General features: G+C 38.7%; 1 protein-coding gene across 2 annotated transcripts; it reads right to left on the bottom strand.

Moving 5' to 3' along the window:
• Positions 1–7867: 7867 nt before the first annotated feature.
• Positions 7868–22757, bottom strand: LOC119653265 (ubiquitin-conjugating enzyme E2-24 kDa). 2 transcript variants are annotated; one of them, XM_038057886.1, is made up of 5 exons: positions 22276–22757; positions 11685–12060; positions 11483–11630; positions 11336–11420; positions 7868–8122 (listed from the first exon to the last, which is right to left on the bottom strand). In XM_038057886.1, exons 2-5 carry the CDS (start codon positions 12042–12044, stop codon positions 8110–8112), a joined length of 606 nt encoding a protein of 201 aa, XP_037913814.1. In that variant the 5' UTR covers positions 12045–12060; positions 22276–22757; the 3' UTR covers positions 7868–8109. The 2 variants fall into 2 exon arrangements, with proteins under 2 accessions (XP_037913814.1, XP_037913821.1); XM_038057893.1 differs by lacking the exon at positions 22276–22757 and adding an exon at positions 21897–22239.
• Positions 22758–24682: the final 1925 nt, after the last annotated feature.

Raw genomic sequence — 24682 nt, 5'->3', positions numbered from 1 at the left:
CTCATGCAATTCTAAGCCAAAAATATTAAAATTTTTTTTTATTTCTTCACTTTTCAGATACCACAGGCATTTTAGTTTTTTTTAAAAAATCGCCTTTACAACACTAAAATCATAATAACTCAAAACCTACGATAGCTAGAGGAATCTCGTTGAATCTCAACTAAGAGGTCATTCTGGAACACAAACAATTGCTTGTGAAAATAGAGTAAGTTGTGTAGAAAACATAGCTTTCCAAATGCAAAAATTGCGTTTTACTTTTCAAAAATGATGATGTTTTTCTCGAATTCCAACGCACACAATATGCTCATTTTCTTACAAAAAATAAATTTCTGTTTTACTGCTATAAAATTTTGTTAAAAACATCTTATCCTAGTGCTCAATTTCTGATAGTTATCATAAGTTAATTGCAAACCCGCAAATTAATTAGATTAAGCGGAAGTTTGTTGTTATAAATTGCAGGATATTAAAGTAAAAAATTTGGTTATCGTGCCAGTTTCCAGTTTGCTGAAAATCTTTATTTTGATAATAAAATTTTAGAGAAGTAATTTCTTTTGAAACAACGAATAGTCCATCATTGGAGAATACAACAATCCAAAGAAAAGAAGGATATGAGGGACAACCGCAATTAACACATTTTCTCTTTTACTAACCGCGAATATTATCAAGCCGACTACGACACACCACACACCTTGAAGTGATGTCCTTACGCACTTGAAGGAGTTCAAGGTTTAAATTAGAGGTGGAGGGAGGCAATGAGTAGGAAGAGTTTGTTTCTTTTATTTTCTTTCTTCTCTGCGCGGAAATTTCAACGGAGGGTAAATTCATGGGTGATTGCCCTGAAAAGAGGACAGAATATAAAATTGGTGCATCGAGGGGTCAATGCCCGCGCAATATAAATTTCTTTCGTTGCTGCAAAATTTGAGGCCCTGATCCGATATGGACACAAAAATTGCTTCAATTGTTGCCAAGCGGCGAAAATGATCCTTATTTACATATTTGGGAACCACACCTTATGATTTGTATTTTTTTGTTCTGTTGTGCATTAGTTCTTTTTAAGGTTTTGTGTAAACACAAAACCTTATTAAAATCGGTTTACTGTCTGTCTGTCTGTCCGTCACACGCATTTTTCTCGGAGACGGTTATAGCGATTGACACCACATTTGGTAGAAAGGTGGGAACTGTGAACGCTCACGCATATAGTGAGTTGCATCCTTTTACGACGAATTTAAGGGGGGTCCCCATACATGCAAAAGGGGAGTGTACATTTTTTTTCATCAAATATAGTCATATGGGGTATCAAATTAAAGGTCTCGATTAGTACTTTTCGAAGCCGGTCTTAGTTTTGACATTTGTTGAAAAGGTGAGGAGTACCGGGAGTTGAAAGTGGTCATTTTTTTTAACGAACCCATTCTCAGGAACTACCAAACCGGAAAAAAATCAGGGGGCTGCCATTATATGGTGCCTAGGCTCCGAAATACCCTCCATACCGACACCTGTTCAAATAAAGTTAATAATAGTATATTACTATAATTTTTAGTAATTGACAGGAAAACCCCCCATAAGTTCACCCAAGAATCACAAGAATCACAGCAATGTAGGCTACAGTATAGAGCATGATCCTGCCAAATTTGGTGAAAATCGCACCATTACTAGGTCTAGGTCAAAACTGTCGCTCCTCTGCAAATTCAAGACTATGAATGTCAATATCACTTGAAAGTGGATATTTTCACATACATACATACATACATTCCATACATACATTATATATTTTAAGTGCTACATGCTCAAATCTCTTTATAAAAGAAATACACAAAACCTTTCATACCTGAAGCGTCTAGCTTCCGGTTTCCCGACTTGTTTTCAATTATTGTATTTTATATTTTTTATTCTTAAGTTTAAGGCGATCGTCTTTATCTTTTTATTTATTCCTTTTTCTTTTAAAATTTTCCCTTTCCAATTTAGCTCGCCTTCATTCGATAGGTGCATGCGGGGTCTCGTATTTATTGAATTTTGAGGTTCCGGTACGCATTAGTTGAATTTTTGTATGATGACACGAATTGTCCCGAACATCCCAGAGCCTGGTTGGCGTAGAGGCACGCAAGCACGTGTCAACGGAACACTTCGAGTGAGCTTCAATATTTGTGGACGGGCCTTCACAGTCAACTTCACCATCTTTTAAGGTTTTTAGGATAGCTCTTTCTCCTTCGTCGTCTCTGCCCACTCAGGATGGAATTCTGACCATCGCCCATCCCATTTTGTCATTGCACACCAAATACCTGAACCCAAAGACAGAAAATAGGTTACGACCTTTCATAACTATTAGTTAATGGAGATAATTGATTTTGAATTAATAGAAAAAATTACCAATAAATCCGTCCGCCATTCCACGCGCTTCTGTATGTTACTAAAGCATAACCCGGAAGCAATCTCAACAATAAAGCATAAGAAAGTTTATTCAAACTATTTCAAGCCAAAGTGGAATACATTTTCGCGATTCGGTGTAAAGCGAATTAGGGAAAACCGTTACTTCACTAAAATTATTTTATTTATTGACGAAGGCCTTTTTACCCAGAAAGGGCCTTTCAATTACCACAATAGTCACAGTTGAATTGAATCATGAAGCATATTATCAAATTCAAAAGCTTGTGCATTGATTTTTTTAGACCAAGCTACAGGGTCTAATATTCTCCCAAACCGATTGACAGGTCAAGGGTATACATTTTTTTTTGCGGGATGCCGTCTTGATTTATTGCAAGCTAAGCTACATAATGTGCCACTAAACAAAAGGGGTAGAATGTGGTTTCACCAGAATGGGACGATTCAACTTAATTTCAGGGACATCCTTTCTTAACCAAAAATATCGTTAATGGTGGAAAGACTGTTATTAGTAGATTGTTTATCTTAAAATTGGGAAAAAATTAGGAACACAATTTTTACATTTAGAAAGCTATTTCTTCTACACAACTTACTCTACTTTCACAAGCAAACGTTTCTTTTCTAGAGTGAACTCCTAGCTGAGATTCGACGAGATTCCAATGCTCTAGCTATCGTAGTTTTTGAGTTTTTATGATTTTAGTGGTGGAAAGGCTACGATTTTTTTCAAATTAAAATGGCTGTTGTACCTAAAAGGTTAGGAAATCGGAAAAAAATACTTGATCTTTTTTGGACCTTCTGACTGCCCGGCTGTTGTTTCACCGACAAACATTTGTCGTGCAACGAGTCATATAGATTTTCATGTAGCCTGTTCTCCGCCTATAATGAAGACGAAGAAGAGGACTTTACATAAAACAAAAACAATAAATAAAGGCTTAATATAAAAGAAAACTTTCAAATGAATCTCTTATCACTTTAAATGAAATTCGGACAGTAGCACGTTAACGAATGGAAGTCTGTAGGCACGGGAATCGGCCCTGGCAGCCATTTGCCAAACAGGTATTACTTACTAATTTCACATATGCAATTTATTCGCACGGGTTAATACATGATGAGTCGCCTCGCATGAACTATAAAAGATATAAAACTCCTTCACATATTCTTAAAAGCATTAAGATCATACTATCGCGCAGATCAGGATAAAGATCGATAGTATTGTTGTTTGTAATGTACGAGTTGACTATTCGGCTTTCCATTAAATTTAGGTTACTAGCCAAGTCCAAACGATATTATGATACCACCTCCATCATTTAGAGTTGTGACTTAGATGCTGATTCCTATAAACCATATTGTTCATTTAAACAGAAGTACATTTCATTTCCTTTTCCCTTTCGAGGCATTCATATTTGTTTAAACATACTTATAACCTTCCTCGAAGGCAAAACATTGCTCTACGGAGGAGCTATCATCATCATAATCATCAACGGAGCAACAACTGTTATCCGGTCTAGGCCTGCCTTAATAAGGAACTCCAGACATCCCGGTTCTGCGTCGAGGTCCACCAATTCGATATCCCTGAAAGCTATCTGGCGTCTTGGCCTACGCCATCGCTCCATTTTAGGCAGGGTCTGCCTCGTCTTCTTTTTCTACCATAGATATTGCCCTTATAGAATTTCCGGGTGGAATCATCCTCATCCATACGGATTAAGTGACCCGCCCACCGTAACCTATTAAGCCGGATTTTATCCACAACCGGACGGTCATGGTATCGCTCATAGATTTCGTCATTGTGTAGGCTACGGAATCGTCAATCCTCATGTAGGGGGCCAAAAATTCTTCAGAGGATTCTTCGCTCGAACGCCGCCAAGAGTTCGCAATTTTTCTTGTTAAGAACCCAAGTTTCCTAGGAATACATGAGGACGGGCAAGATCATAGTCTTGTACAGTAAGAACTTTGACCCTATGGTGAGACGTTTCGAGCAGAACAGTTTTTGTAAGCTGAAATAGGTTCTTCATAGCATACGCACCACAAACAGTTGATCCAATGCCGAGAAAATGCTTTCTCGCAACTTTTCAGTAGAAAGACTTGTAACGTGCCTGCAGATGATTACATTGTCATTGCGGGCGGTCTTAATGATCATATGGATAAAAATGCACACGACAAAAAGTACCACTGAGGGAAAGGGTTTGGAGCACGCAACGGGGGTGGAGAGCATAAAGTCGATTTTGTGGACAATCATGACCTTGTATAAGTACATGGTTAATTGTCTCACCTTCCTACATTTTATAGTGGGAACAGTATAACGCAAATTAATTATATCCTCATAAAACGCCGACATTTGATCGCCGTCACTGACTGCAAAGCCGTTCCCTGAGAAACCTTGGCACCTCAGCATCGGCCATTGAGAACTGTCTTGCGAATTAAGCCACCAATAAATCAGCGTGAGGAATCCACTGCCCCTACGTATTAAATGATGATGACTTTGTAAGAAACAGGGGTGCTCAGAGGTGGCGGTGAGGAAGACGGGGCGGCAACTCTGTCGGCTGAACCAAAACCAAGTGGCCGAGGAGAACCTCCATAGTGGTGGGACCGGGAGAAGCTGTACTCTCTTTGCCTTGCCGGCCGTGATGCAGTAGGCGAATGCTCCAAAGGCCTAATCAGGGCGATCAGAGCCGAGCCTGCACGGGGACTCAACTTAAGTGGCAAATTAGTCACGAAACCTCACCAGGGGTATACTGGTACCATGGGAACCGAGATAGCTCTCATATTTCGGGTGAACTTCCGTTGTATGTGAGTACAGCTCGGTTATTTGCGGTTGGCCCCCTAGTGGGAGCTTCATGGGGGTTGTGGTTATGCTGGTTAAGCGAGAAGAGACCGGGGCCTCGGCGTGGTGTTACGTTTCAACACGGGTGCCGTACTCCTTAGTTCGGTAGAGATTTAGGTAAGTCTTGCATCCACCAGTATGAATGCTAGGCCATGCACTTGGTATAGACTGGTACCGTTGTCTTGTCTCAGCGGCGCTCTGATTGTGGTCACAAAATCAATCCGTGTCTTAAGAAGACCGTCGTCCAGACCGGTGCTCACGTTAAACCCTCAAGAACTTAACATCCGAAATGAGGGTATCCGCGATCGTTATGGGGATGCACCGATCATGGAAAAATTGCGAGAGAGGCATCTTCGATGGTATGGTCACGCAATTCGTGCTAACGAGAATTCACTTGCCAAGATTGGTCTGAACATCGAAGTCGATGGTAAGCGATTAAAAGGCCGGCCGACACAACGGTGGCTTGATACACTGGATGGGGACTCAAAAGCCTCGCAATTGCATCCAGATCAGGCATTTGATAGAACCAAATGGCAAAACCGATCGCGACGAGCCAACCTCGTTTGTAAACGGGACAAAGGCTGAAGAAAAAGAAGACGAACTAATTGAGCACTTGAGTTGCTGTCTTATATTATGAACATTATTGAATGCATTCTTGACAACTGTTTTTGCGACGTCGTTCAAATCACCGTGAATCAAGCGGGTTTGTCAAAAACTGCGGATATACTGAGGCAATACACTCATAGAGAAACGCCAATTTCTTTACATTACATTTCTGGATCTAGCGAAGGCGTTTGACCGTGTACCACAAGAATCGGCGTTTGTTGAATAAAACACCTAGAAATAGGAAACATCCTAAAATTCTTGCCGACTATAGGACTGATCGGTGTACTATAGTTAATAAGTATTATTATACCCATCGAAAAAGCGCATTAGCTCTTTGCGACGCAGTGCAATTTCCCTTGCTAAACAATATGGGAGAAAAAACGTCTATGTTTTGCACGATAAACAACATCCATCAAACAAAAGCAACGGTTTTGCATCGATGGAACTTGTGAACCATTTACCCCTAAATGGGGCACATTGCTCAACCACGCCCACGTTCCCTCGTTGGCGAGTTGCCGAAATGGGTTGCAGTGATTTACTGGTGGGATAATATGGGATTTTTAATAATCTGATACCAAAAATTCAAATATTTTTTGATTCTGTACACTTGTCTCTGTCTGGACGAGAACTTCTGATATATAGAATAATGTGTAAAAATTTCAGCTCGAATAATTCCACAAAATTTTAGTTGTGCTTCCCTCCAGTTGAAAAAATGTAGTTTCAAGAAAAACGCATTTAAAATTTCTGCTTTCATCTATTTTGAGAGCAGAATGTGTTGGGGGTATACCCCAGATAAAACAAAAAATCAATGTCTGGAAACCGTTACATAGGAAAAATCCCTAAATACAGACAGGAAGTTTCCAATGACCAGTCAGACTGACCTTTGTTTTGTTGGTGTTTATTTTCAGGCCGACTCTGTTTGCTTCCTTCTCCAAATCCAATACCATTTGCCCAAAATCCATGACCCGGTGGATAGTCGAAGTGGAGGAAAAAATGTAATGTAATTGTCCATTAAACCCTTCCACATTCGCCGTGCAGTGCAGCATAGAGAATGTCGCCAATAACATCACGAAATAGAATCGGCCACAGGATGCAACCTTGTCGGAGCCCGTGTTCAACTTAAAATTTTGCGTCAATGCAGCACCTGAAATTTTGCACCGCCTTGCATCGCTCTACTAATACTATTAGCTACAGACAGCACTCCAAATACAATCATTTTTCACACTGTCATCACCTTCTCAAAATCAATGAAAAACAATTGAAGCGAAGATCTAAACTCTGCACACTGTTCCAAAATGGTCCGAATAGTGTCGATGGTGGTGGTGTGGTCAGTGTAAAGGATCCAGAACGGAACTCAGCCTGCTCTGTCGATCAAGCTTTCGAGATATTTTTTAGTGCGTTCCAAAATAATGTTAGCATTATCTTTGTCACGGCAGAAAGCACGCAAACACTCCCCTAACTAACGCAGTCAAAACGAATGCTCTTTTCAGATTCTTAACGATAATCTTTTTCAACTTCCGTTTCTTAGACAATGAAAATGATTAACAACTTCAAGGATCATTTAGAATGTGTTTAATGACTTCATGTTACAAACCGCCGCTTTACGCGAATCATATTTACTTATTCCCGACAATATCCACATTCTAATTTGCCACCCAATTTTACACCACTCTTCAGATGGTTTGTGTTACTCAATTATAAACGTCGAATCCAATCGAGAGATTATTAATTTCTAAGTCATAGATTTTAACTTTTTCTATGGAGTACCTAAAAACCCTTATTTTTCAAGTATCATTTAACACGGAATTAAAAAAAAAAATAACCTGTTAGATTTCTTCAAATTAAGGATAAATGGATGTAATTGTTCTCCGAACTATGATTGTTCCAGTGCAACTAAGTTACTGAAATATGCTGCATAGTCTGATCGACAAAAGCATGTAACTTCCTTCGTAATAGCTACTGGCTCCGGCTATTCACATCTTATCTTTTTTATTTTTGATGGCTAAAACTATTACTCCGTTCGATACTCAACTACCTCAGTCGCCACGAAGGAAAAAGAACAAATTATACACTACATTAATACATATATTAATACATTATATACATTTGAGCCAAAACTCATTTACTTCCTTTGAAATCATACATTTTATTCGTTTCTTTCTTTATTAGGATGATTTATCTTTTACTTTTCGTAATTTTTTGTTAAATTTTTATTGATAAGTTTATATTAATTATAATATAGGATAATTATACTTGTATAATATTTTTTCTTTAAAAAAGAAATGTTCACTTCCCTGAGAGGAAAATCACGTTGCATACCTGAAAAAAAGAAGATTTCGATATAATCAAAACAATTTAGAAATTTATGCAATTTACTGCTGTTTGTGTAAACTTCGACGAAGCAGTGGAAAAGATCTTTCCTAATACATATATATAATACCTAACTAAAACATAATCTGCCAAAATTCCAAGGAGTTCAAGAGACCAAGGGAGGTAAAATAGCACATTAGTCGATTGGGTCAATTATGATCCGACCAGTTTATTACGTCAATAGCTGGAATCGTAGAAAGAAAGTCCAGGCCTAAGATGGCTACGAAATCACAGTCAGCCTAATTCTTTGAAATCATTATTCTGGAATCCCGAGGAAACTTTGGACCCAGAATAACCGTCGCCTTCCCCCTTCCTTTTGATAGGCCTACCGACATGAAAGAACAATGCTCCAGTGCTATTTAAAATAGACGTTCGTTCATGTCTGGCTAAAGTATTTTGAGTTGATTATGCGAAACTCTATATTGCATTGGGGTAAAATATTCGCAAAAGGCGAACGAAAGATACTATAGGAACCAGTAAAATACACCAACATAGTCCGAGCAATCAAGAAAATCGATCACCGATTGATTTCAGAGATGTCATCTAGTACAGCAAAGCGAAACTAAAAGCTATAAACTATTCATAATTCTATTGCTAAATTTTGCTTTCAGTCCATACAATTTTACAAACGCTGCACCATTCCCCTACATGAGGATGGACGATTTCGTAGCCTACATAACGACGAAATCTATGAGCGATACCATGACCGTCAGAGGTTGTGGATAAAATCCGGCTCAATAGATTACGGTGGGCGGGTCACTTAATCCGTATGGATGAGTATGATCCAGCCCGGAAAGTCTGTAAGGGCAATCTATGGTAGAAAAAGAAGACGAGGCAGACCTGCCTAAGATGGAGCGATGGCGTAGGCCAGGACGCCAGAAAGCTTTTGGGGATATCGAATTGGTGGACCTCGGCGCAAAACCGGGATGTCTGGAGTTCCTTATTAAGGCAGGCCTAGACCGGATACCGGTTGTTGCGCCGTTGATGATGATGATGTACCATTCAAAATTTTATTCATTTCACTCGAAATTACTCCCAAAAACCACAACTTCGTATTTTCGCAAATGAATTTTAGTTTTGATAAAATCACCAGAATTAGTCGCAAAAAACAGGAATTTTATTTCCTCCGATTTCATATTATGCAACACCACTGCGCATGTCGATTCATGTTTATTGTATACGGTCCAAAATTTTCAAATGGAGAAAATCCAAAAATAGCAGTATTAGCCTATTTATCAACTGTTTTTTTTTCGTATATCTTACTGCCATTTTGCCAGGCCTCAATTGTTGTAGTAGTTGCTTCTCATCAAAGAAAACATTTTGATTAGGTTCAACGTACAAATTTCTCCTGCTTTGGATCCAGGAGCTTTTTCTCGAATTAAACGCCTATATATAGAATATGAAGGACTTTTTAAAGTTTCTCTTGTAAAAAATAGAGCAGTGAGACACAACGACTTAGAGCTCCTAATTTTTACCGGCATATTTTTTGCACCCTTCCAACACTTCACCTTAGCATTATTTTATATTTAGGATAACTGAACTCCTCGGCAGTTTCCCTTAGGAAAAACAAATTCATTCTCCTGTGGGTGTTATTTCTTTCACAACCTCTATGCGAAAAAAAAGACGACCGCGTACAGGGCAGAGTTTGCGTTGTCTACAGATAGTGGAATGCCATATGCAACGTGTTGACGTTATTGCTCTATATTAGGGTACCACAAAGTATATCGTACCAGAAACACACAGTTTCTGACAAGGGAAAATAGTTCTACAGCTCGTTTTAACTGATAATAAAATAATCTAATCTTTTTATGAAGAGACAATGATCCACTGTACATTATGCATGCTCAAGTCAATTATTTTTTCTTATTTGTGCAATTCTCAGATTTAGCTTAGAAACAAGTCGGGAAACCGGAAGCTTGACGCTTCCGGTATAAAAGGTTTTGTGTTTCCCTATGTGAGGAGCATAACGTAGTTTTCCATTGGCTTATAGCATTGGCCCGAGATATTGTAATCGCTCGGTTCTGGGCAGGTTACTGCCATTGCCAGAACTGAGCGTTTTAAATATCTCGAAGGGCAAATTACTGCCATTGCCAGAACTCAGCGATGCTTCAGTTTCGTTATCAATACTCTCTACTACGCTTTGTAAACACGAGCTTCTGTAACGCAACTAGAATTAGAACTCAGAGCAAGTGTTTTCAAACATATTTGCCAGTATTATTTATATCATGGCAAGTAGAGGCCATCATCTCGGCCTTCCCTGATCCTAATCACAATCCCTCTTAAACTAATAGATGCCTTTTCCACATCCTATAGATATGAAGGAGTCTGTAAGCCAAACATCGACTGAAAAATTTGTTCCTCTCAGTGAAACCGATCAAATGACATAATTCCAGAGAGGGTATGATACCCTTAAGAGTTCCAAACTCCAGGAAACTAATTTGATTCCTAAATTAAAAGAAAAAGTGAATATGTTTATGAATTCCGTAGGTGGCAAATAACGCCCAGGGATATTTGACATCCAAAAAGAACAAACACAAGCACAAGCTGGTCAGTTCTAAGAGAGGTTTTAACAATTTCTCTAATGGGTAGACATTCTTGGTCAGAACTGGGCTGTCGTAGCGGAAGGTCGCGGTTCAAATCTTACTAGTGGCAGATAGATTTGTGATCGCGTCTAGATATCCGATACCAGTCGACTCAGCTGTGAATGAGTACCTGAGTCAAACCAGGGTAATAATCTCGGGCGAGCGCAATGCTGACCACATTGCCTCCTACAGTGTACTGTAGACACACTTCAAGGCTCTAATCCAATATGGATTTTTGCGCCAACGATTATTATTATTATTCTTGGTCCTTGAAAATTAAAAAGATAAACGTGGCCAGACTTCTTTTTTCTTCTCATTAGAAAAAGTTCACGGAAAATTTTGTTTGTTCTATTTTGTAAACTCATATAATTTGTCGTTAAGAAATTCATGTAAACCTTGGAGGGTTGTGAATTTCGAATTAGAACCAATTTTTAAGCATAATACATATTTAAAACTCGCATGCAGAGGCGGAGAATTAGTTTCACTTTCCTAATTACCCAATACTAATCGCGGTTGTCGATATGTATCTCAAGTCGTTTATTATTCGTAAACGTTGATTAAACAATAAACCTTAACTTACCTCTTTGTCCACAGTCGAGCGATTCTATCATGTTCTTCCCTGTTTTGCAGATATTGCGTAGCAATACTTCCAACAAGAGGATCGGCTGAAATTCAAATTTTGAATACCTTCAATATCTTCCCGAATCAGTCAATTTATAAAACATACCAGGATTGCAATCAGTCAAAAGGGAACAAATCGATAAAAGTACTTTTGATATGGTCAAAGCAGGTGACCAATTGTCTTTAAGAATATCCAAGCAGATAACGCCTTGACTATTTATATTGCAGTGATATATCCTAGTCCTAAATGTAACCTGAAATACATGGCAATATTCAGAAACCGAACAAATCGCAAACGCATCACCTACCTTCGGAGGTTTAAATGGATATTCTGGAGAAAAATGTATATCTAGAAAAAATACACCACCCTCGTAAACCGAACCAGGCGGTCCAAGAATTGTTGACACCCATTCATATAAATTATCTCCTTTTGGGCCAGCGCTACAATTGGGCGGGGGATCCAGTGTTATCTCAGCTAACTCCTTTTGAATGCGTTTTGCCGAAGTGCCCAGAGCTTTTGATATTTTCGGATTCGGCTTTGTATCCTTAGCATCAGGTTTAGCGTCGTTTGGTGATGTTGCTGCATTCGGCCCCCCGTTCGTCGATCCATTGCCACTACGACCTCTTCCACTTCCTCCACCACTACTTGAGCCTGCGCTCGAAGACATTATTCAAAAAGTGTAACTGAAAAATAAAATAATGCAATTCTTGTTAATGAATCACATCAGTCTACGGGGAATTTTAATGATAAAAAACTTTTATTTTTTTGCCAATTTATCTTCGACTGATATCTAATCGAGCATATGATTTTGTACAATGTGTATTTCTCGGAATCAGCGGGCACACTATTGTCATTCAAGGTCACCAAGGCTATAGATTTACTGGAACATCACCATTCCGTAGGTTACATTTATCTTCTATAGTTCTATCATATACTGACTTGTCTGTCAAATTTGGGACCCAAATGTGCTAGGGAGCAAGAAATTAGTCAGCAGATTCTGTACATCAATCTATTAAATTTTCTTTCCAAAATACAAAAACAAACGGTTCAATCATGAAAATTATCAGCCTCGATTTCGAATTTAATAAATTTCGCCTTTAACAGGCTCCTTATTAGTCAAGGTTTTCTTAAAGGGATACTAACGCCATCGGAATAATCTTTGCAGGTTTGCCGCTATTCTCTTTGGATGAGTATCAAGCTTATTTAGATATAAGCTTTTCAGCATTGAGTCCCGTTTTTGTTGGGTGTAATTACCAGGTTTCGACGAATCTTGACGGACAAAACCATAAGCAACTGAAAAAACCTCAGATTTGCCGATGGCAATGCTGGAAGCGGCGTGCAAGTTTCTTTTTACAGAAGAGTCGTTGATACAAATGCTTTCCATGTCCAATGGACAGAGAAAAGGGGTAAGCACCGAAATTATAGTCAAACAAAATCATTGTAGCTTTAACAAGCAAGGAGAGTTTATTAATGGAGAATTCTTCAAGGAAAATATGGGTCCAGTCTTTAATTAGTATCTGGATAATTACCATTCGTCCATGCGCAGGAGAGACGATTTCCATGCAAAATGGAACCAAAGCGCATGAAGCTTTGAAATTTGGGAAACGTTCTATGAAGATATTTTTTGGCAATTCCGGGGTCCTAAGTCCGCATCAACTTGATGCCGGACCGGACCAAATGGAAAGCAAGTTACTCCCTCTTTCTTTGGTCCACGGACCCTTCGTTTAGGGCTTAGCAGCCAAACTTTTAAAATATTAGGCGATGACGGCTCTACAGTTTCTTACCAGGGCAGAGGCAAATCGTCAGACGCTGCCTCATCTGCCCTAGGAGCAGCCGTTGTCCTCCGATGAGGCTCATTTCTGCTTATATGGGTATGCGAATACACAGAATGCTTGTATTTGAGATGATAATCAACTGGAACATGTTCAAAAGCTGTTGCCATTACTAAAAGATTTTTGTCTGCTACTTGTAGTCTAGTCTAAAACTGATAGACAAGGGGTAACTTCCTCCAAACTACAATTTTTAGTTTAAAATGTAAATATATATTTTGGGAGCGACTTACTCCCTTCATCAGTACTGCCATTACATTCAGTGAAAACAACTGTTTGATGTGGCTTATGGGCCAGTGAAATAATCGGTCCACATTTCTTCAAAACGCATTATCATAACGGACTATTGGATGGACCAGTGAATTGGCGTCTAGATCATGTAACGTCAGACCCTTAGACATTTTCCTTTGAGGCTACGATTGAGGCTTTGGAGCTTAACGTGTCTCGAGTCATTGGCCAAAAATCATCCAACATGATGAAACACTTCATCAAAAATTGGAATTCCAAAGTGGATCATCACAACCGTAGTTACGGCCAACATTTGGAAAAAATTATCTTTAAAAAATAGTTGCCAGGAATCGCTCTTCTAATAAAGATCATTAAATAAAATCTTTTTTTGTCATGGTTTTTAAGGTTTTGTGTAAAAAACGCGAGTAAGGAGTAAAAATGTGCACACTTAAAGTGAGGTAGGACCAAGGTTTTGTGTAAAACAAACAAAACCTTTTTAAAATCGATTCAATGTCTATCTGTCTGTCAGAGGCACTTTTCTCCAAAACGACTAAACCGTTTTGAACGAAATCTGATGGACAGATGGCAACTATGAAATCCCACGCATACAACGAGTGACATAAATTTAAATGGAGTTTAAAGGGGGGTGTACAATTTTTTTCACCGGATATAGTCATGTGCGGGATCATAAAGTGAGACAAGCTAATATTCGGAAACCAACAAACTTAAAAGTTTGGAAAAAATCAGAGTGATGCGCTTATAGGAAATCTAGACCTCAAAATATGTTCCATTCCGATAATAATAATAATAATAATAATCGTTGGAGCAACAGTTCAATTGGATCAGGGCCTTAAAGTGTGCTAGAGCACTTCACTCAAGACCGTAACAGTACACTGCAGGATTACAATATCCTATATAAGGCAATGTGGTCAGCATTGCACTCGCACGAGATTATTACTCTGATTCGACTCAGGCACGCAATCATAACTGAGCTGACTGGTATCCGACGTCAAATCACGATACAAATCCCGCAGCCACCATTTGAACCGCGACTTTCCGTAAAACAGCGTTGTGCTCTAACCACTCAGCTATTCGGACCCATTTCGATATCTGCCCAAATAAACTTATTAATAGTATATTAATATTGACCGAAAAGCCCTCCGTCACCTAGGAGTACTAGATTTGCACCAACGTAGAGGATAGCATCGCGTATACGCATACCAAGTTTCATGGAAATCCCACTATTGGTGTCAAAGTTACAGCAGTTCAAACTTATCAATTTTGCATGAATTTATTGCGTCCTAAGCCATTTAAATAGAATGCTTAACATGTGAAATATTAAAATTCCATTCTAAGGCTTGTATGAAAGAAAACCTTATTAGAATCCATTCGGTTTCTATCTATCTATCAATCACACCCGATTTATTCGGAAACCCTCTATTGTCACGAAATTTTGTGTTAAGTTTAAGGGAAAACTACGCATATATATAGGTGTCATTTTTTACAGAATATGGTCACATAGAGTATCACATGAAAAGGGTCAGTTAGTACGTTTTGAGACTGATCTTATTCTGAACGTGTGAACGAAAAGTATAACATGTCTCGTTCTCAGAACCTGTCCAACCGAAAAGCCTCCCTTGAAATAAGCACAAAATCATGCCACTCACTATATACATAATATAATATTCGACAGACCCCATATTCTATACATATTTTATGGATATCGGCCCAACCGTTTCACAAAAAGGCATAAGAACGGAACTTCTTTAGAAAGAACCCAATTATGACCTTCTAAAAAATAAACTATTTTTTTCTGATAATTTAAAACCTTGGTGAGCGGGGAATTATACCGTTCAATGTGAGCTTTAACGTGCTATTAAATGCTTCAAACTTCTTTTAAGTGGATTTACATTTCAAATTGCTGGTTTCTCTTTGACGAATGCATGCATACATGCATATTTGATTGAAATAACCAAATATATCTTCTTGAATAATTGATGGCATACGGTACTTCCTGTATATTAGAGGTGTCTTGTCAAAAAATGTTTGCCAAAATGTCTGCCTTTTTCTGGTATTACAATTGCCGGGCACGACAACTATAATCGGTAAAAGTTTCGAAAAAACTACCCACACTATAATTCCACCTTCTTTGAAACCGCCACATCTCTTTTCACTTCAGATATCAACCCAATTTTTCTTGGGATTCGGTGGAATTCCTTTGTATCAGTACATATTTCATGAAACTATATTCATGATCGTATGATCTCTCCTCGTTCCTTCATATCAGCTTTTGCAACATTAGGCATTTTCGAAACTTCAAAATTAAGCTTAGCCCACTAGCTCACAAGGCTAAAACAACAATTGAGATTAGTGACCAAATTTAACATTAAGTCTTTTTCTCTCAAGAAAATTGATTGTGTCTTCCTTTTCGTTTATTATTCATCACTGCTCCTCGAGAACTATTTCTTTCTCCTGAATTTATATCTGTGCCATTCCAATTCTTTTTTATTTCACCTTTATTGCCTCTATCACCCCTAGATATTTTCAGTATAATGAAAACTTTCAAGACAACCAATTCGAAACTACAGTTTTTTTCAACAATAGTACTCTATTGATTTACAATTAAGAATTCTATCAAGAAGAGACCCTCATATCCAGAAAAACAAATTCGTAATGTTGTATTAAAGTAAAGTATTTCCAAAGATGTTATTAAATAAATAATAAGAGGTAACAGATTGCTAAAATACGATCCTAATTCTCACAAGATTATCTGATAAGAAAAGTTCTAGATTGTAAAAAACCATTATCCAAATCCATCAAGTTAGGCAGAGACTTCTACGAATTTATTCACAATAAAAAAATCGGCAAAATAATATTCTGTTGGCCCCGACACGTAAATTCATTTGTGAAAACGAATACCACTCCAAATATATACTGCCGCAAGTTTGAATGGTTGACCAAAAAACTGATTCGAACAGGTAGAGCATATCGGTATATATTCGAAACATTTCATTTTCATTCTTATGAATTGAAGTAATTCTAATAAAATATGCACTTTACCTCCATGTACTATGGAAATGATTGTTTCCTAGAGAGTGCGTCTTATATTAAGTACTAAGCAAACATGAAAAATTTGAAAGTAGTCAATAATTTGCCAATCTTCACTTTTCGATGAGAAAAAAAATGTCTACACTAGACGTAGTAGATCCTAGTTGACGTTTCATTGAAATATTCAAGTAAAAATATGATCAAAGAAGTTCAAAACACATCTGGATGTCAGGACCAGGACCACCAAGCTTATTAAACCAACTTCAAAATACAAAGAATGATGAAAAGAACTAACAGATATCAGCGAGGTATAATTTGGCACAACACTTTTTGTCACACACTACCGAAAACTAACCCAACAAACAAGTTTTCTTAGAAAACTACGCGAAAAATAATTTCAATGAGTTTGTTAACCATTTTTTAAGAAGAAATAGCATGCAAACCTAGAGACGGTCCCCAATCTTACTCACTCGAAAATTTATGAAACATAATTAATCCTGAGAAATTCGTTGTCCAGTATTCCTCTCAACCTAATTGACCAAACACTAACATATTCATGTATGTCACCAGTGTAAATGCTGGCGACATATACACCTGGCGGATCATAATAGCACAATCCAAGAAATCTAGATTCTCGCACTTTTCACTTGTTTATAGGGAATTCAAAACAGAGAAACTAAAACAAAGAGGTAAGTTTGATGTGCTGAGTTCCTGTGAAATCTACAAAGCCTAGTCAGTCATTCATGCCATATTACAAGCTCCCTTACTAGAAAGACATTGCGAAATTATATGTAATTGTTCACTCTTTCCTAAAAGGTGGAACTCAGACAAAAGTGTCCCCCTGTTGCGTCAAGTCATGGGCTTTTAACATAAATGTGGATCAGGAAAGAGACAAGAATCTCGGGTAACCTGATTGATCATCGAATTATGTTTACCTGTGCTGATGAACAGAATATCGAAAGCGTCGTATAAATTGCAGATTTATCAAGGAATCGTTGCCTTTTGAAGAAGAAACAAGTCGGGATACCGGAAGCTGGGCTGTTTTGTGTTGTGTGAGAAACTCTCTATGCACGATTTTCCATTGGTAAATAGCTAAGAATACAAAATATTCCATAGGATTTTGCCAAACTGGCCATATCAACGACATAAATAATGTGTTCATCCTAAATAAACAAGCATTGTCTATTACCGCATGACGGTCCTTACATACCATATATATGTACGCATCTAAATTGATCTACCGCATCTTTACGTGTTAGGGCGCTATTTATTTACCTAAAATGTGAAACTTTGACCCTCTATAACTTTGTTAATAATAGTCGGATTGCGTTCAAACTTTTCAGAATTATACCCTATATTATCCTCTATGCTGCTCTATGATGCACCGACAAAAAAGGAACTTTTAGCCGCCTTTATTGTAAACGAATGTTTACGATTGGCTTAAAAATGAAAACTTTACACATTAAAAAGATCTCAATAAGGCCCAAAGTAACTCAGCAAGACAAGACCCTAAGGTAGAATAATTACAACACGTAGAGAATATAAATGAACTCTGTTCTTAGCGAAGATGGCACTTGGAGATACGTCGACTACCGTATTTGTAAAGAGAAGTAGGACTCTTTTTTGCTTATGGATTGAAGAGTGCTAAGTTCGCATCTAGTTGATATCGGAGCGGATCATTGGAGAGCAATTTACTCCCACTCTTTTTGGTCCACGGACTATTGCGGATGTTGTGGTTTGCGAATCATAAAAAGGAACCTACCCAATAATTTCGATAATCTAAAGTTCAAAATACACAAAACAAGTCGGAATACCGGAAGCTCGTGCTTCGGGTATAAAGGGTTTGTGTTCATCTTATGTAAGAAATTTCAAGGCACATTTTTCTATCCGTATATAGCTACAAATCCAACATATTCCTTCAAATTTTTCCAAACTACGAGTCATACGTACATATTACATATGCATATAAATTTATCGTACCCATAGTTCCGATTTACTACTATCTGGACTCGGCACTACCCGCAAAGTTCATTAGCACGCATATACTATATACCTACATACATACATGTCTGGTTGGAGTAATTGATATTCATATATAAAAAACTAAAACAAAATAATTCTTTGCGACCCCATTCATAAGAACTCATTTCGTTGTGGTATTGACGAATTGAACTTGACCAAATTGTACATTATGTTCTTCGTTACACGCATGCCAAATTTTGTACTTCTCGGATGAACATAAGGGGGGTTGCCGGGTATTTTTCTAAAATGTGGAAATATACTATTATTATTTTTATTTGTGCAGATATCGGAACCGGATATATTTTGAGGCCTAGATTTCGTAGAGATGCACCACTGTGATTTTTTTCAGATTTTTCGGTTGGATAGGTTCTGAGAACGAGACCTGTTACACTTTTTGGAGGTCATATTTTGAGCCCTCACTGCCCTATGTTACACCCTATATGATAATATTGAACGAGTTTCGGAAAGTACTAATTGAGGCTTTTCTTTTGATACCCCACATCGCTACATACTGCGAAAAAAAAATTACACCCTCCATTCACATGTATGGGGAGCCCCCCATAAACTTAACACAGAATGGCGCCACTTACTGCATGTAAAGGGAACACTAGTTTACTTACTCTATCCAATCTCTCGATTCTAATAACGTTTTGTTTCACACAAAACCTTAACCTTAAAAAACCCTAATAGATAGAAAGACGCAGCTTCGCCGAATTCCAGTCGTGTCCTCGCAAAACTTGATAAATCTTGCAAGTTTTTTTCTCTAAAGAGTAAAGATCAGCAGATATCAAATTCTTATCATACAAATAAATTTTAGACATTCTGCTGTAAGCGAGTGCACAAGGGATCCAAAGGTTGAACGAAAAAGAGGAAACAGTTCATTTGAGAAAGATGTTTGAAGCTGGAGAGTCACTATTTCATTTTCCCCTCGTTGTGTCAAGATGAACTTCGAGTAATCTACACCAAAGACGACAAAGAGAATAGTTTTAAAAAGGGGGACTAAATACTTGACATTTATCAACGATTACATCAGATGGTGCAGGTCTGAAGCGACTGAAAAATCGGCAAAGTTTAAAAGATTCGTTGAAAACAAATTGAGAGAAAAATGAAAGCCTGAGAGAGAAACCGCCGTCCCGTCAGTCCCCCGTGCCCGGGGTTTTTTCAAACCCTATTGCTGCTGACTCATAGAAAGTAAGTTGAGACCTACATGAATACACCAAATCGTCCTCAGGAATACATCGAATATTGAAATGCTCGACTGGATTTACCCAGTGACTAGGTATATAAATTTTATCATAGAAGCGCGCCCGTCGCACAGTTGGATTCATTAAGTATTTTACTTGGACTTTCAGCCAAATTTGACGTCCAGATTCACCAAATGGGCACAACCACGACTTACTTCAACGGGCTAATGAACATGACCTGGAAACGCCCGAAATGCTCATGATCCTTGTCTAGTAAGAAGACAACATGATGGGCGCGAAAGGGAAAAAAAGACAATCGACCTGGGCCGTGGTGACAAAGTATACAGATTCGTCTTGGCGTTCTAAATTCTTCCAAGTTCTGTAAAAAATTTGCATCAGCCCACGCCAACCCGTGCTTCTACGCCGATTTTGAAAAATCTAGCCCAAGTGGCCTTCTAAGTGAATACATAAGACTCAACCATGTGGCCAGAAAGCAATCTACTTGTTCCGTGACCTTGAGTTCGAGCTTTTAAATCAAATAGTTACCCATTTTGATAAACGGAGCTCAAAATCATCTACTACTCAAAATATCTACATCTTACTAATAATAATAATCGTTGGCGCAACAATCCATGTTGGATCAGGGCCTTGAAGTGTGTTAGAGCATTTCATTCAAGACCGTAACGGTACACTAGGAGGCAATGTGGTCAGCATTGCGCTCGCCCGAGGTTATTACCCTGATTTGACTCAGGTACTCATTCACAGCTGAGTCGACTGGTATCCGACGTCAAATCACGATACAAATTCCACTGCCACCAATGAGATTTGAACCGCAACCTTCCGTACGACAGCCTTGCGCTCTAAACACTCAGCTATCCGGACACACATCTTACTATCATCGTTAAAAAAGGATTTGTGTAAAAAATAAATTCTGGATATATCCACCTACCCTGACCCGCAACTGAGGAGAGACGGCAGACAAGTGAACGAAATAGAATATCGAAAATAAGGCCTTTTTTTCTTGCCTCTACCATCATTGAAATGAAGATAGGTACACAGGAAAAGTCCATTTTAAATACACAAAACGATAAGACCTGTGTGCCGTACGTATACGGAACATAGATTCGTAACTTACTAAGGCCGGGGGAGATGTAGTATAATAGAGCATTCTGTATCTGGTCACATGAAGCGAATGAATTACAGGATAATTTTCAATTGAACAATAGAAAGGACGACGAATTGATGCAAACAGCAGAGCGGTTTGAAAACTTGGAAACTGTAGGACGTTATCTTTGGATGGAGTCAGCTTTAGACCATGTAACTTGCAAACCAAGGCGCGATTTGAGCTAGAGCGCCATTGGATAAGAAGATATTAAAAAGTTAAAGTGAAAACATTTCTGAAGTCATTGTGAGTCTTGGCTAGAAACGTTTGGCATAGGAAGTGTTGAAGAATGTAGGAAATACTTAGAAGAGCAAAACATTAAAATCACCGTTTTTGGTACCCTAAGACTACCATCGTAATGAAAACAAAAATAGACCAAGGAATCAGTAGATACTTGCATTGTGTATGACTGGAGATGGGCATGATTACACCAGGGTTTATATTTTTTGCTTATAGCAAAACCCGTGCAAACCTCATTCCCCGGGTCCAAATTGAGACGCAGGTCAAACAACTGTGACTGAAATTGTATGAATTCTCGCTGAAAAACAAATCGTGTTACTCTAAGGATCAAAGGAAGAGCAGTGGTTCATGTCCTCAGGGGGTAAGTGGGCAAATTTAGTCGTCCTTCCAACATCCAAGAATACGAAATGACTAACCAATTTCATGAAAATCACTTTTCGCACTGTGACCAAATTTATTAATTACCAATAATACAATCAAAGCCTACAGTTCTATAATGGTTTCCAACCCCGGGTGCATGCACAACACCTAAAAATGTTTGAATAAACACAAAAATTCTTTCGTAATTTGACCAAGTGAAAATTTTCAATTCGCATGAAGAGCACGTCGGCCATGAGCGATGTTTGCACGCCATGTCCTAAAACTCAAACGTAATTCACTGCAAGGATGCGAAATAAAGGGATATCGCGACATTAAATGCACCCAAACATTACATTCCTTTCTCAAAATTCAGAAAAAGGAAAAAACAAGAAGCTCTTTGTCTGCCACTTCTTCATCTCTTGCCCTTTCAGACACTTTATACGAACCCTGAAAATCACCACAAGCACAGTTCAGATTGCAAACTCCGCACACAGCGTCACTGCAAGCTAGACCACTTTTTCTCAAAACTTTTGGGTATTTTTGCCCACTGCAAATCACCAAATCTCCCGCAGACTTCACCGTCTATCAATTAACTTAGCTCGAGCAAGCGGCCATTTTGAGCTCCTGATTTAGAGCGGATCGGTTTAACGATTGCCTGTCAATTCCCAGTTCGGCAAACACGATGCGACCCGCCAGCGCCGACCAGACACCCCATCCGCGCCAGCCCTCACTCATGTCGTCCTGCCAGGGGTTCAGAAGGCACCGGTCCAACACGCATTCCCAAATGCCTCGCACTCGAGCACTACGTGAACAACGGATACTTACAACAGTCGATTCGAAAATAAATCACACGCTGCGAACTCGGCTGCCGACAACTCGCAGAAACTCGGTGACAGTCAAAATATTCCTCTCAGACCCGGCAAATCCAGGAACAAACAAACGCTCTCGACAAGCCAATTTTGTTGGCCGCAACGAACGACCACGATTCCGCAACGACAATCGACAAATAGCGGTCCGACCAAAAACAATCACGCAGAACTGCCAAGAGGTTCAGCGCCGGACCACGCACAACTCCAACAAAGCTCGCCCAGATTTTCGCGAAAGACTAGCTACACAATTTTCACAGCTTCCAACCCTCAGGTCGCGATTTTTCTCACTTTCGGATAAAGTACTTGCGTACTTTGTCAGGATTTTCGCTATTCACTCCGGCCTGAATGCTCCCGTCTTCTTGCGACCGAATGTTCTTCACGACCAACACATACAAACCACGTATCCATCCAATGCGCGCAAAAGAGACCTTCCAATCCCAGCGTACCTACGCGCACTAGGTAGAGCGAGACAATTATTACTAGCGATCGCAGTGCAGTGCAACACAATGAAGTTGGTGCTGCTTAATTTGTCTCCACGATAAGTTCGGAAGTGAAATCATATCAATTGCACTTTGGAGAGAATATTCATACAAATAACGCCAAACTGATTTAAACTCGAAGGAAATATTGCAAAATTAACTGTTGTGAGAATACCAGATAGACAGATACTTTTATGTCGAACTCGTAGTATTCGGAATAAAACGAATTCCATTGTAATAACAAGTAAACAATTAAGAATATTACAACCCCATGCCAAGTTGTTAGCGCTGACGTGCGGCAGGAATTATTACATTTCCGTTTCGCTTGGAAGACCAAACTCATGAATAAAGCATAAATGAGAATGAATGAAACTCCTAGAAAAATAGAAGCAGCCTTTGACCGTTCGCAAGCGGGGGTCGGCTCGTCGTAATCGGTTTCGCCATTTGGCCGTATCAAATGCCTGATCTGGATGTGATCTCGAGGCTTTTAACACGTACAGCGCCGTATGTATCCATCTCATACAATTGAGTTTACATGTTGAGGCCGCATGTATAGATTTGATACATATTTGGTTTACAGGGAGGCCACAATGTATACTAGTACTTATTCAACATCATCTGTAAACTCCTCAACAGTATAGAGAATAAAAAAACACCTGGTCTGGGAGTGGGATCTACTCAAAAAAAAAGCTGGCCTTAAAGGGTAGACCCTGTTTTTATTGGCTTGGCGCTATGAGTGTTAAATCCCCATCCAGCGTGTCAAGCCATTGCTGTTTCGGCCGCCCTACAGAAGATAAATATATGGTTTGCAAAAATGCTCCGAGATGAACGATGATGTTGCTTAATCAATAGCAATGGATCGTATTTTGTATTACAGGCATATCAAGCTTCGCAGAATGCGGATTCGCATTAACGTAACATTTTTTTTATAGTTTTTTTGGTTTATTAAGTTGTGCTAAGATAGTTTATATGCGTACATAATTCCTGTATCAAACATCTCATATATCCGCATAAGATGTTTGATATTATTGACATGGATCATCTTTACCAATTTTTAAAATGCGTAGTATCCCAGCGTATCTTAAGGGGTTCTATACAGTTGCAGTGGGTGATATGACGATATTTTCTCGATTTGTTTTCGCAAACTTAGTTTGGATTGCAATGCGACAATTAGATTCACAAATGTTCCACTTCAAGCAAAAAACAATTGATAGAACGTTGTCCCGAAGAATTGGAAAATCTCCAGCGGAATATGTCTAAGGTCTGGTCGAATCCACATCAAGCAGAGTGAAGACTGCGTACGAAGCATTTATTCTTGTAAATTTTTGATGTCGTTACTACCATTTTTTAGCTCTGTCCGGATCTCAATTTTACCTACGAAAATAAAGTTTCTTTCACAATTCGCTCTCAGCCAAGAGTTTTATTCCTTGTTTTTCGTTCATTTTCTTTGCGTTGTATTCTCGCAGAACAAAAAAAAACAACTCCCTTTACCCCCTTTCTAAGCACTTATGTGTGTAATTCTTACAACGCAAGCAGAGGACAGACTTGTCAGTGTCCAGATTTCAGTTTTGCTCACTGCATGTATCTAGAATAGAACAGAATATGTGATAGAACTCTTCCAGTTCTTTTAAGTTTTTATACAAGACACTCTCTTTGACAAACGCATAAGCAAAATCAGGAAAGGGGTTGAACCATACTTGTCTGCTCTCTAGGACATTTTTTAATTAGATCCAGTGTTCTGTATATCTACACCAGAGTCAAATGGGTCCCTGAAGTTCAAGCTGATGTGTGGGTATAAAGACCTCCCATATAATTTCGCCATAATGGGGAGTGATTGGCCGATACGAATTAATGGTGGCTTTCCTGATTTAGAACTCATTGTGA

Source organism: Hermetia illucens, chromosome 1 (genome assembly GCF_905115235.1).
Source record: "Hermetia illucens chromosome 1, iHerIll2.2.curated.20191125, whole genome shotgun sequence".
NCBI classification, from domain to species: domain Eukaryota; kingdom Metazoa; phylum Arthropoda; class Insecta; order Diptera; family Stratiomyidae; genus Hermetia; species Hermetia illucens.
The sequence above is the reverse complement of the archived record's forward strand: the minus strand, read 5'-3'. Positions and strand labels throughout refer to the sequence as shown.

What these genes read in the sequence shown, in the direction of transcription:
- LOC119653265 (XM_038057886.1), bottom strand. Translation starts at nt 12,044, where the DNA reads ATGTCTTCGAGCGCAGGCTCAAGTAGTGGTGGAGGAAGTGGAAGAGGT. An exon ending in ATCCATTTAAACCTCCGAAG is followed by an intron (nt 11,631 to 11,684) that starts GTAGGTGATGCG and finishes CATGTATTTCAG; the next exon opens with GTTACATTTAGGACTAGGAT. An exon ending in TTTGACTGATTGCAATCCTG is followed by an intron (nt 11,421 to 11,482) that starts GTATGTTTTATA and finishes TTTGAATTTCAG; the next exon opens with CCGATCCTCTTGTTGGAAGT.